Below are 13,789 nucleotides of genomic sequence, written 5' to 3'. Positions count from 1 at the left end.
TGTCTGGCCTAGACCCGAAGACCACACACAGACTGTCTAGCCTCAACCTAAAGACGACACAAAGACTCTTGTCTAAACTGGGAGTTAACCACCCTAACCTAGTTTATGTGATGTATAGAGCTAGCTGGATGCCCCGTGCCCCCAAGCAGTCTACGGCTATAGCTTCAGAGTATTATGGTCTTTACTTTGTGAAATGTGCTGATAGGACATTGGACATCCTGTGTAAAGTGGTGTAGACTAGAGCTGGTTCTACTGTCTGACTGATACAAACCTTTAACCTGGTACCTGTACTGTCAATCAACCATAATTAACCACTGTTACCTGAACTACTGTCATCAATCAACCTATCAATTGGTACCAGTATTATCACTCAACCAATTAGCACACCTGTTACCTGTGCTACTGTCATCAATCAACACATCACTTGGTACCTGTACTATCAAACAACAGATTACCACACCTGTTACCTGTACTACTGTCGTCAATAAACCAATCATCTGGTACCTGTACTACTGTCATCAATCAACCAATCACTTGATACCTGTACCATCAATCAACCAATCACTTGGTACCTGTACCATCAATCAACCATTCACCTGGTACCTGTACTATCAATCAACCAATCATCTGGTACCTGTACTACTTTCATCAATCAACCAATCATCTGGTACCTGTACTATCAATTAACCAGAAACCACACCTGTTACCTGTAGTACTGTCATCAATCAACCAATCACGTGGTACCTGTCCTATGAATCAACCAATTACCGCAGCTATCACCTGAACTCTGAGTCAACAATCAACCAAGCACGTGGTACCTTTACCCTCAATCAACCAATTAGCCCACCAGTCACCTGACCTACCCTCCCCCTGTGCTCCAGGTGCGTGGATCCTGACCACTGGCCTCCAGGAGGGGGTGGGCCGCTGTGTGGGGGAGGCGGTCCGGGACCACGCCACCGCCGCCGCCTCGTCCTCCACCAATAAGGTGCTGGCGCTCGGTGTCACACCCTGGGGGGTCGTCCACGACCGCAAGCAGCTGGTCAACCCAAAGGTATACCACACACGCACGCACACACGCTTGTGTGTGTATATATATATATATATATATATATATGCAAGCATGTGCATTAGTATATACATCGCACACAATAATCATGATCACATGACCCTCACCTGTTGAATAAAAGCTGTACCTGTTGCTCTTCCCGTCTCTTCTAGTCTCTCTCCTGGTCTCCACACTTATTAATTGTTCCTTCTTGTCTTAACCGGTCTCTTTGGGTCTTTACTGGTTTCTGCTATTCTTAATGGTGGTCCTCTCCTCTTGGTCTCTAGGGTAGTTCTCCGGCTAAGTACACGGTCCAGAGCACATTCAAGGACTCGTGTTCCCTTGACAACAACTACCAGGCCTTCCTGCTGGTGGACGACGGCAGCGTGGGTCGGCGGGGGGTCGAGACCGGCTTCAGAGCCAAGCTGGAGGAGTACATCTCCCACCAACGCACCGGGATCTCTGGTCAGAGCTCTGTGTGTGTGTGTGTGGTCTTTAAGTTGTCAAATCTTTCTACTTTTCCGTTAAATTGTAAATAATTTACGTTAGTTTCATTACTATAATAATAGTTCCAATTATAATGTTGGTTCTTCTTTTCAATGTTATAACGATGTTAGTTTGGTATTATTTATTCTAAGTTTCTCAGATCCTCATCTCCCCCTGGTGGCGATGATGCGAATGTACTGCGTGCCAGAGCCTGAACGGTGCCAGAGGAATCCAACAAGTCTAAACACTCTAGATACATAAGCTTCCTCTCTTCTGACGTGTGTGTGGGTGTTTGCTTATCTGTGTGTGTTTTGTGTGGTATTTACTGTGCGTGTGTGCGTATATGTGTGTGTTTTTGTCTGTCTCTGTGTGGTCCAACAGGCAGTGGCACCATCGACATCCCTGTGCTCTGCATGCTGATCTCAGGACAGACCAACATGCTGGAGGTATGACCTTAGCCATAACTCTGAACCCCTGACTCTGACCCTAATATCTCTGATATCTCTGAAATCCTTGATAACTCCATATATGATATATATGATAATACCATATTACTAGCTAGTTATCAATACTCTCACCTTGCGCTAGCTAGCCACCTAGCGTTCTCTGATATAAACCCGTGATGCTATCCCTCTCCACTCCAGCGGGTGGAGCTGTCTCTGAAGACCTCCATGCCCTGGCTGATCCTGGCGGGCTCTGGGGGCGTGGCTGACCTGCTGAGTGAAGTCCTGGAGCGGGTGTCGCCGGCCCCGCCCTCCCCCTCCCCCCCTGCGGAGGGGGAGGGGGGGGCCACGCCCAGCGTCGACATGAGGGAGCGAGTGGCGGAGATCGTCCGGAGCCACTTTCCTGGGCATGGCGATCTCGACAAACTGGTCGAGCAGGTAACCACCTCCTCAACCACCTCCTCATTCACGTATCTCCTCAATGGTCGCATTCCGACCGAAAGCCAGGTCACCCCCAAACAATCAGCCGCTCCTCTCCCTGTCTCTGGAATTCATTACCACCCCAACTCAGAAACATCGATTCATTCCCCCGTATCAAAACCCAACTCAAAACACATCTGTTCAAAACTGCCTATTCCACCTGATGGCAATTACTATGTCTCCTACTATTGTTAAAAAAACTGCATCTTATTGTTGTTTCTTTTTAATGACTTTTGTGTACCTTTTGTACGGTGTCCTCGAGTGCCGAGAAAGGCGCCTTCAAATTAAATGTATTATTATTATTCAACAAAACACGAAGAAGGTCTAGACATAGATAACCCCAAGATACCCCTATATGTATCTTCTCCAGGTGCTGAGTATTTACCAAAACAGAGAGCTGATCACTGTGTTCCACGGAGAGCAGGAGGGGGCAGATGACTTTGACACAGTGCTGCTCAAAGCCCTCGTAAGAGGTACTCTATATAGTATATAAACACAGTTTACAAATAGATAGAACTATATATATATACACACACACGTAGATCAAAGGTACAACGGCTGTACATGTGTGTATTCCAGCAAGTAAGCAGCGCATTCTGAGCGATGCTACCCCCAACATGGAGGAGCTGAAGCTAGCGGTGGCATGGAACCGCGTGGACATTGCAAAGAGCGAGCTCTTCAACGGCAGCATCCGCTGGAAGGTGAACCACGAAACACCCTGCAGAGCCCATGGCACTACGCTTCATTAGCCACGCTACATTAGCAATGCTACATTGGCCATGCTACATTAGCAATGCTACATTAGCAATGCTACATTAACCACACTACATTATCTATGTTAGATGAGCTATGTTGTCTGAGCCACACTACCATGCTATATTAGCTACGTTAGTTTAAACGCTAAATGCTACAATAGCTATGTTACCGGGTTAACACAGGGTAGAGAAACAAGGTAAACAAGTCATTACATTTTTTTAAATGCATTACGTTTGTCCTGGTGTTTGACCTCTTGACCCTTGCAGCACTCTGACCTGGAGGACTCGATGACGGACGCCCTGGTAAACAACAAGCCCGAGTTCGTCCGTCTCTTCACGGAGAACGGCCTCTGCATCCTGGACTACCTGAACTACGGGAAGCTGGAGTTCCTGTATAGCTCTCTGCCTGAGGGCACGCTGGCCTACCGCCTGCTGCAGCGCATGCTGCAGCGCCGCCTCCAGGAACGACCGTTCACTGCAAGCTCTGCCAACCTGCTCGATGACACGCCTGACTCCGCCACCAAGATGATGTCAGGAAATGGTCCCAACAGTATCAGCCTGTTGGAGGTGATGACCGCCAGAACAGGAATGTATTAACTCTAGGATCAATGCATGGTGAAGTTAAAGGTAGGGTAAGGCATTTGGAGAAACATGCCAGAGCAAGCTTGATTTCGAAAGTAGCCAACGCTAGCAATTGCACCTCTCCCTTCAGGCCTCTTTCCAAAAACAGCTCCCTTAAAACACGCTAGCTTTTGCAAAAGGCCCACCTAGCCTTGTACAAGACTTGGTCAAGTGCAGTGAGTACAAGGGCAGGGTGGGTAGGAAGACAGACAGGTATGTCATCCAATTGGACAGGAGTATAAGGGGCCTGCGACAGCTCCAGATACCAGAATATTTTCTTTTTGATTTGGTTTGATTAATTGATTGATATCGTGATGTAGAGATAATTTCAACAGATGACAAAAAAAATAATCGGCCTACTCTACCTTTAATACATGCATCAGGCAGTTCATGTCTGTGTTCACGAGTGTCTTGCATGTTGTTTGAGTGTGGAGAAGTGGGGTTAGCATGGTGTTGGGTGGTATCTGTGTGTTAGTGAAGGTGTAATCACAGTGTGTTCCCTGGGGGGTCCAGGTGTCGGGGGTCCTGGAGCTGCTGATTGGGGACGTCTGCAAGCCGTTCTATTACTCTGCTCTGGGTCTCAACCCCAACCTATCCAAGAGGAAAGCCCTGAAGGTACCCAACCCATGACCCCCAGAACAGGAAGTCTGATGCCCGTTCTCCTCATATATCCTCTGGAATCATATCAACCTCTTATCTGTCATCTTCTCCTCCACCTTCTCCTCTCCTCCTGCTCCTCCTTCACTCAAACTCCACCTCCTCTTCTCCTCCTCCTCTCCCTCTGTCCCACTCCTTTGCCTTGTCCTCCAGAAAGCCAGTAAGGTGTTGCGTGGAGGCCAGCTCTACCACGCGGACCGGTGTCTGTACCCGTGGGCGTCTCTCTTCATCTGGGCTGTCCTGCAGAACTACAGCGACATGGCGGTCTTCTTCTGGGAGATGGTAACCTAGCCACCTGTAGCTCGGACCCCTAACCACCTCTCCTCATGTTCACTGTGGTGACCAGTGAGCCACTTAAGAGGAGTAGCGGGTTGAATTGTAACCGGAAGGTTGCTAGTTTGATCCCCGGCTCCTCCTAGCTGGGGTTGAGGTTTCCCTGAGCAAGACACCTAACTTTATCTGCTCCCGATGAGCCGGCTGTCGCCTAATATGGGGGACACCGCAATCGGTGTGTGAATGTGTGCATGCATGGGTGAATGTTAGACAATGATTGTAAAACGCTTTCAGTGGCCTCTGGTTAGAAAAGCGCTGTATGAATGCAGTCCGTTGACCATTTACCAGTGTAGGTGTGATGGTGTTGTAGAATTCTAATAACCCATCTTCTCCTTCACTTCTCTTCTCCGCCTCCTCCTCCAGGCAGGGGAGACAGTTCTTAGTGCTCTGAGCGGCTGTAAGCTCCTCAGGGAGATGTCTAAGCTGGAGAGCGAGACTGAGACCAAGCTGTCCATGAAGGTGCTGGCTCAGCGCTTTGAGAACATGGCCCACGGTGAGACGGCATCTCCTCTCCTTAATGTCTCGTCTCACTCTAGTCCTCTCTAATCTCTCTCTGTTATGATCCTATCCAGTTCTATCGTCTTGTCTTTGGTTAAAGGCATCTACTCGTTAAAAGATTGTTTGCCTTCTTTTTTTCTGTTGTTTTCCATGTTCAAAGGACCAGGTGACTTGGTTCGGTCCTCTGTGTGTTCATGTGGGCTGCTTTATGTTCATTTGTGTTGTATTGGTGCCAGAGCATTTTTGTTTAATGTGTGTATGTGTGTGTTGATATCTGTTGTATCATTTTGAGTCATATGGTTGTCCTGATGTGTTTGGCTAATGCTACCAGAGCGATCGGATACGGTATGTTTATTAATATGTGAATATTTATTAACATGTACATTGTGTATTCGACATATCTTTCGCTCCTGCTAACAGAGCGATTTGATATACTACGAACGTGAATGTTTATTACCATGTGAATGTTTAAACACATGTGCACTGGGTATCCAGATGTGTTTGGCTCATGCTACCAGAGCGATATGGTAGGTATGTTTATTACCATGTGAATGTTTAATCACATGTGCACTGGGTATCCAGATGTGTTTGGCTCATGCTACCAGAGCAGTGAGTCGCGCTCCTTCACGCTGCTGATCCGGAAGTCTCCAGTGTGGGGCGCCACCACCTGCCTGCAGATGGGGACGGCCGCAGACGCACGCCTCTTCTTCAGCCAGGACGGCGTCCAGGTGAACAACACCTGTCAGACTGTTTTCTCACTTCCTGCTAGACAATAACTCACTTTCTATGATCATTTCACAAACGTCCTGTGAGTGAAATTATCATCGAAAGTAAGCAAGCAAATCACTTCCTATTACAGTAGAACTATCTCCTGTGATCATATAACTCACTTCCTGTTCATCCAAACCGCACGACCTTTCATATTATTATTTTCATGATGAAGGGTTGTGATGAAATTGGAACAGATTTTAAATATTGATGACGAAGATGAGTTTGTGATGAAGTGTGTGTGTGTGTGTGTGTGTGTGTGTGTGTGTGTGTGTGTGTGTGTGTGTGTGTGTGTGTGTGTGTGTGTGTGCGTGTGTCCTGTAGTCTCTGCTGTCCCAGATCTGGTGGGGGGAGATGAGGAGGAGCACAGAGGTGTGGAGGCTGGTGCTCACCTTCTTCTGCCCCTTCCTGTGCTACACCTCCCTCATCTCGTACAGGTGGGGTCTGTGTGTATTGTGCTGTGATGTTTATCCAATACATCCTCTATTTGTTGTATGTTTTTTGGATGCTGGTGCTGATGTGGCATGTTCTCCCCAGATGGGGCCTAAAAAAATAATAATTTGGTTCCTGTTGGTTGTCAGTTGAGGTCATGGGTAGGTAGGGAATTTTTTTTATTTTTTTTATTTTTTCCAGCGGCAGCGAATGATAGGTAGGTTGTTTTCATTTAAAAACGAGAAAATTCGCTCATCCTTGTATAGAATGAAGAGGTGCTGTACCAAAACGTAATTATAGTTTGCATCAACAAAAAAAAGACGAAACAATTTTTTTTTTTTTAGGCCTGGTGTATTGGGATGTCACATTGTGTTTTATTGTTGTGGCTGTTAGTGATGTGTGTGTGTTGTCATTTTATGTGTTGCTGTGTGTTATTCGTTGTGATTTGCTGTTTTGTTGTGATGCTTGTTTGATGTTCTTTTTTGTGATTTGTTCTGTGTGTGATGTGTGATGATGTGTTTCTATGGGATGCATGGTGTGTGTGTGTGTGTTCTAATTGGTGGATAGCTGATGTGCTCCTGTGTGTTCCCCCTGTCAGGGAGGAAGAGGACGAGGAGCAGGAGGAGGAAGACATCCCAAGAGATGACTACAGAACCTACGGGGCCACAGTCTTCTCCTACTCTGACATCAAACACCTGTAAACACCCCCCTGTCCCCTGACATTGGCCCTAAGTGCCCCCCTCTCCTGTCCCATCACACCTAAAGACCACTCCCGTCTCTGACATCACACACCTAAAGACCACCCCCTTCTCTTAAGACCACCTTATCGACATCACAGCAAAAGGAGCATCCCCTCCTATGACATCATATCTTAAACCTACACATTCTTTTGACATCACAAGTAAAGATCACCCTCTCTTCTGACATCACAAGTAAAGACCACCCCCTCCGCTTTGTTCTGAGAGCCTCAGGATGAAGTCGCTCAGGACAACGTCCTGTTTTAGATCTGTACTTCCTGTCTCGCCGTTTTAATTGCGCTGTCGTTTCAGAGAAGCTGCTCCAGGGGACGGACTCTCCAGTCCTGTGTCTCCCACCATTAAAGGTGAGGTTAAGGACGTGGTAAAGGTTAAGGTCCAAACATGTATTCGCCCATGCAGAAGGGTCAGGAGAAGAGCAATACATTTCTTTCTGCTTCCGATATGTTTTTGCGGGAGCCTATCACCAAGCTGGCTTCCCCCCCGTGGCGCTCTATTGGCCGGTTTAACACAGGGACGACAGGGAAGCGACGGCAAGCAGCCAATTGCGTACAGAGTCAGTTCAACCAGGCCCGTTGATCACGCCTCTTGTGCTGAAGAAAATGACAGCAGCCTCCCCAGACCAACGTGCAATCTATGATTGATCTTGGTCTGGCAATAGCCAGGCTAGTTAAGAACATGTTAAAGGTGAGGTTTAAAACATGTTAAAGGTGAGGTTAAGAACATGTTAAAGGTGAGGTTTAAAACATGTTAAAGGTGAGGTTAAGAACTTGTTAAAGGTGAGGTTAAGGTCATGTGAAAGGTTTGGCCGGTTTGTTAAGACCCCAGGTAAATTGTTGACATTGTCTATGTCCAGATGTAAAAGACTTTGTAGACGCGTTTCGAAATTGGGCATCAATTTACATCCATTACATCACAAATGAGTGTTCAGCAGTTCCGATAGCTGTAACATTGTTTTATCAAGCACATACCAACTGCCCTGACTAGGAAGCTTTCATTAATATTGGCCGCAAACAAACACCATTGTGGGCACCATTAACACGTTACATGTCAGTGTTAACATGCCACTGAGCATCATCACGGATTTAGAGACTGAGGCGCGCAGGTAAAACTCAGTGGGAAGATAATTGATGGATTTCTAGTTCTGACCCTCAGTTCATCTCTCCAGGCATACGGATACATTACAAACCGCCCAAACGGCCCAAACGGCCCTTCATCGTGAAAAGATGGCGTCAGTTCTGGTACGCTCCCGTCACCTCCTTCATGGGCAACGTGCTCATGTATTTCCTATTCCTGCTGCTCTTCGCCTACGTGCTGTTGGTGGACTTCAAGGGCCCCCCGCCCGCTGGCCCCGCCGTGTCGGAGTACGTTCTGTACTTCTGGGTCTTCACCATCGTGTGTGAGGAGATCCGAGAGGTGAGGTCACACGTCATCCCCTTATCACCGCATCACGCACACACCTAACTCCATCTTGTAACATCTGATGACACAAGCCGTTTGGGGAGTTTTGTGACTACGTAGAAACTGAATTTAGTTTAGAGTTGCAGCATTCTTCAAAGAAAGTAGTCCAATCCGGATCGCTTTTAACTTACTTTATTTGTTAAAGTATTTCGGTATGGTAACTATGGAGCAAAAGGAGGGGAAGCGTGTCTAACCCTGCGTTCACACCAAAAGATGCAAAAAGTTGACACGCGTCACGATCCCATTCAAAGTGAATGTCGAGACGCGTTGCTGCTTTGCTGCCGCAGCATTTGCTGCCGAGAAAACCGGCAGCAAAATTTGATTTGCGGCGCGTCAAAATCTGATTTTGCCCGTGCCCGCTGCCGGGCACGGGCGGCGGGCGCGTTCACGTATTTTGCGGCGCGTCAAATGCTGCTCAAGTTGAAATATTTCAACTTTTCGGCAGCAAACGCGTGATGACAGCCAATCAGCGTTCAACAGCGTTGCCACGGAGGCGTTGCCACTGAGTGACATGCCGTAACAGCCAATCAGTGTTACTCCCTTGGAGTGACCTAGAGTCCACTACCGTTACATTTATTTAGTAACTCGAAAAACCCCACAAATCAGCATTCTGTAGTGTAGTTGTGTTTACAGTTAAACTAAACTATAGTAGTATGTGTATGTATAAGTATGCTAAAGGGCTAGCATAACAACCCCAAACAAAACCCAGTCGGGTGCCAGGCAGCACCAGCCTTCCAGGCTCCGAATGGTCTCATGAACCCATAAACGACGGGCATTCCGACGTCTCTCCCTCTTCCACAACAGGTAAAGACATGCGATGCTCGTAATGTCGGTTGTGAATGAATTCAAAAGCACCGCGAAACTTCCCGCGCTGCAAAACTGCGGTGCAGCAAAACGTTTGCAGCACGTCAAAACCTTTGCTGCGCCGCAAAACTTGATTTGCCGCGCCACAAAACTCGATTTGCCGCGCCGCAAAACCTCGGCGTCAACGCGTTCGGGCAGCAAATGCATCTTTTGGTGTGAACGCAGGGTAACACGTGCTGAGCGACTCACAGCTGACCCGATCTTTAACCCTTAAGTCTGGGCTGCTAGAAGTTTCTGCCTTCTCTACTGGCTCTGTAGTCTGTTTTGTTCAAATCCACGTGGCTTGTGTGAAGTGGGCGGAGCCGGTGTGACGTAATAGCCTCGGCTTCCTCACTTGTCTGAGGTGCTGCCTTCTGTGGATGGAGCAGCTATTGCAGCCTTCAGTAAGGTCCTGCTCCCCTTGTGGCTAGGTATAGTATTTACGGCGTTTGGTCCTGCTCCCTAGTGGTTATGTGAGGGTAATACAGCTTGTGTGTTTGAATCTGCTTCCTAGAGACTATGTGGAGGCAGCTTATGTTCTTAAAATACGTAACAGTCTCAAACTAAGAGTCTCTCTCTCTCTCTCTCTCTCTCTCTCTCTCTCTCTCTCTCTCTCTCTCTCTCTCTCTCTCTCTCTCTCTCTCTCTCTCTCTCTCTCTCTCTCTCTCTCTCTCTCTCTCTCTCTCTCTCTCTCTCTCTCTCTCTCTCTCTCTCTCTCTCTCTCTCTCCAGACCTTCCTGGTGGGTAGTCTGAGTCGACAGAGGCTGAGGTTGTACTGGCAGGACATGTGGAACAAGTGTGACCTGACGGCTATCATCCTCTTCATAGCTGGAGTCATCTGCAGGTACACACACACACACTCACTGCCACATACACACACACACAAAGTTAAACACACCGAAGGGTGTCCGACCCTGTTTTTTACAAAAACTGTGTGTTAAACATAATGTGCATCCATGTGTGTGTGTGTGTGGCAGGATGTTTTCCTCGTGGTTCGATGCAGGCCGGGCCCTTCTGTGTGTGGATTACATGGTGTTCACACTCAGGCTCATCCACATCTTCGCCATCCACCGCCAGCTGGGGCCTAAGATCATCATCGTCGGCAAGATGGTGAAGCCTTCTCCTTAAATCTCTAAAGAACACAGAACCAACCTGTAACACTGCTATAGCACAACAAAATTGCCTCTAAAACCTCTGAAAACACAGAAATCCCTCCCCTAAAACCTCTGAAAACACAGAAATCCCTCCTCTAAAACCTCTGAAAACACAGAAATCCCTCCTCTAAAACCTCTGAAACACACAAAACCAACCTGTAACACAGCTATACCACAGAAACCTGCCTCTGAAAACACAGAAATCCCTCCTCGAAAACCTCTTAAACACGCAAATCCAACCTCTAAAAGCTCTAAAGCGTCGCCCGTCTGGCTGTATGTCCCTTAGCTGCCATTCTCCACCAGTCCACCAGAGGCCCTCACTCTTCCCCTTGCTTTACAGATCCTGCCAGTCCCATCTGTATCCCATCACTTGATTTCCCTCACCGGAGTGTCCTTGTCCATATTCACGCCTGCAGCACATTCCCTCACCTGTCCCCATATATATCGGTTAACTTCCTTTGTTCCCTTGTCGTATTGCTGTAGTTGTCATGCAATTTTCAAGTTTTCATGTTGTAATTATTAACTTTGTTCTGAGTTGGAGTCTGCGTTTGGCTTTCGTTCCTGCTGCCCTTCTAGCAGCAGTCCTGACCAAAACCTCTTTAACGCGCACAAACCTTCCTTAAAACCTCTAAAACACTAAACCTTCCTCTCAAACCCACACACTGCATTATGCTCCACAATAACAGAACGGGCTCAAGTAAATCCATCTCTTCTCTCCATTTATTATTTCTTTGTTGTTCTTTGTTGTTGCTTTCTCCCTCCCTTCCTCTTTCTCTCTCTCTATCCCTTCCTCCCCCTCCAGATAAAGGACGTCTTCTTCTTCCTCTTTTTCCTGGGGGTGTGGCTTATGGCGTACGGCGTAGCCAATCAGGCACTGATCTACTCCTACGACCCCCGGCCGGATCGTATCTTCAGGAGGGTTTTCTACCGGCCCTACCTCCACATCTACGGACAGATCCCGGTGGAGGAGATGGACGGTAGGACGCTGTCTCTATAGCAACCACTAGACAAGTTTTACTTTGACTTCTGTATAGTGAATATATAGTACTGTGTGTGTGGGTGTGTGTGTGTGTGTGTGTGTGTGTGTATATGTGTATATATTATATATGTATATATGTATGTGTATATATATGTATGTATGTGTGTGTGTATGTATGTATGTATGTATGTATGTATGTATGTATGTATGTATGTATGTATGTATGTATGTATGTATGTATGTATGTATGTATGTATGTATGTATGTATATATGTATACATGTATCTAATTTTTTTTTTTTATTGATAAGATGAATGTCTTTCCACTTCTGACCAACATTGTACACTGGATTGTATTGTATTGTATTGTAGTACTTAACTGTGTAGCAACTGCAGTAGCTGCTATCATGTCTGTAACACGGGGAATTGATTGACCTAGCGGTTGTGGTACTTGCACTTGGTTCTATGAACATCCTTTCTGTACTACCGACAGCGATATATTGATGCACTTCTTATGACCAATTTACTTATTGTAAGTCGCTTTGGATAAAAGCGTCTGCTAAATGCCCTAAATCTAAATGTAAATGTAAATGTGTGCACTTTTCTCGATTTGGAAAATTCCCTTTTTTGCAGTTATTGAACTCAACCTCAACTCAAACAACCTCAAACAATTGAGGTTTAGGTCCTCCAAAGGTTCCAAGTTCCTGGGGAAAAGTACTGCATTGGAAATCTGGCTTCTTTATACGGATACAATTTTTACGTGACGCAATTATGGCATCTATGTATATGTTTTTGGTTAACCAATTAAGTTAGATTTAGACAATCAGAGTGACAGAGGTGAATGTGTTTCCAGTTGGGAAGACGTGGGACATGCCGTGCACCAGCAACATCACACTGATAGAAGCTGGAGCTGAACCCTGCAGGAATCAGTACGGTAACTGGTTGGTCGTGATTCTCCTGGTCATCTACCTCCTGGTCACCAACATACTGCTGATCAACCTGCTCATCGCCATGTTCAGGTACACAGCTGTACATCTGCCATTCTGTCCGTCTCTCTCTCTTGACTTGGCTCTATGTATTCATGGGCGTCAGTTTGGTTTGAAATGTGCTGGGGACAGAGACGCATTCGGAAGTACATTTTCAGAAGTGCTGGGGACAGAGACGCATTCGGAAGTACATTTTCAGAAGTGCTGGGTACAATGAGGATGCACTCTTTTTTCTCTCTGTAGTGCCGGTAATGAAAGATTCTGAAAGACGGCATAACCATGTCAGCTGTCACAAAAAATATATTATGACAGCTGAACGCTGTATATCACATCATGAGCTGGCTGTTCTCAATTCACAGCACGCACTCCATCAAAAATAGCCTACATCAGGCATTCTGACCAAAACTCATGCACCCCCCCCCCCCCCCACACACACACGCTGACACGCACACACAATTATTCCAGAACTCAAGAAAAGCAAGAATGACCATAAGTCACTTTGTCAACAAGAGACTGACTCCAACTACTATCAATTGCAAGTTAATACAGCAGACCACTTGAGTGCAAAAAACACAAAGGACCTCGCCACAGCACCAGCAAATCTTAAGCAATAAATATCGCGTCTTACCTTTTATTTATGTGGCAGTGGTCTGCAGATGCATCCCATGGTGTAGCCTACCACATCCATTTAGTTCAACAGGTTATCCTTCTGATACTGTCCATGGTACTAGCAACCTGCTCTGGTGCTTCTTACCTATGCATTAAGGCTAAAATGACTTGATTGTCTGATGCCTCATCATCCCAGCCAAAGAGTATTGGTATTATTAGTAATGGCTACTTGTCAAATCGAAAAAATAACTTCACACAGTTTGTCTTTTTCCAATGTATTTGTTATCATTCGTAGCGTTGATCAGCAGAGAAATAGTTCGCCAAAGTCGTTGACGTCGCTTAGCAACCGAATACGCTGGGGTTGATAAGTTACCGGACTGCGGAGTGATACAGATGACGTGAATCAGAGGCAAAAATAAACACTTTCCTTGAAAGCGGTCAAATATGATGGACGTAAGCATTCCACTGCATTGAGAAGAGCCGTG

The 13,789-nt window shown here is 46.5% G+C and overlaps 1 protein-coding gene across 5 annotated transcripts in view; it reads left to right on the top strand.

Annotated features, from left to right (window-relative positions):
- Positions 1-13,789, top strand: part of LOC115531293 (transient receptor potential cation channel subfamily M member 4) — a 58,189-nt gene that overhangs the window by 3,185 nt on the left and 41,215 nt on the right. For all 5 annotated transcript variants that reach the window (XM_030340461.1, XM_030340458.1, XM_030340463.1 and 2 more), the window contains exons 5-23: positions 882-1,051; positions 1,333-1,510; positions 1,913-1,977; positions 2,176-2,412; positions 2,825-2,927; positions 3,034-3,155; positions 3,477-3,776; positions 4,344-4,445; positions 4,641-4,769; positions 5,184-5,313; positions 5,901-6,046; positions 6,411-6,523; positions 7,117-7,215; positions 7,568-7,620; positions 8,442-8,689; positions 10,309-10,421; positions 10,555-10,687; positions 11,534-11,708; positions 12,563-12,728. In XM_030340461.1, the coding sequence (XP_030196321.1) occupies positions 882-1,051; positions 1,333-1,510; positions 1,913-1,977; positions 2,176-2,412; positions 2,825-2,927; positions 3,034-3,155; positions 3,477-3,776; positions 4,344-4,445; positions 4,641-4,769; positions 5,184-5,313; positions 5,901-6,046; positions 6,411-6,523; positions 7,117-7,215; positions 7,568-7,620; positions 8,442-8,689; positions 10,309-10,421; positions 10,555-10,687; positions 11,534-11,708; positions 12,563-12,728 (2,782 nt within the window). The remainder of the gene's footprint in view (positions 1-881; positions 1,052-1,332; positions 1,511-1,912; positions 1,978-2,175; positions 2,413-2,824; positions 2,928-3,033; positions 3,156-3,476; positions 3,777-4,343; positions 4,446-4,640; positions 4,770-5,183; positions 5,314-5,900; positions 6,047-6,410; positions 6,524-7,116; positions 7,216-7,567; positions 7,621-8,441; positions 8,690-10,308; positions 10,422-10,554; positions 10,688-11,533; positions 11,709-12,562; positions 12,729-13,789) is intronic.

Source organism: Gadus morhua, chromosome 18 (genome assembly GCF_902167405.1).
Source record: "Gadus morhua chromosome 18, gadMor3.0, whole genome shotgun sequence".
In the NCBI taxonomy this organism is placed as follows: Eukaryota; Metazoa; Chordata; class Actinopteri; order Gadiformes; family Gadidae; genus Gadus; species Gadus morhua.
The sequence above is the reverse complement of the archived record's forward strand: the minus strand, read 5'-3'. Positions and strand labels throughout refer to the sequence as shown.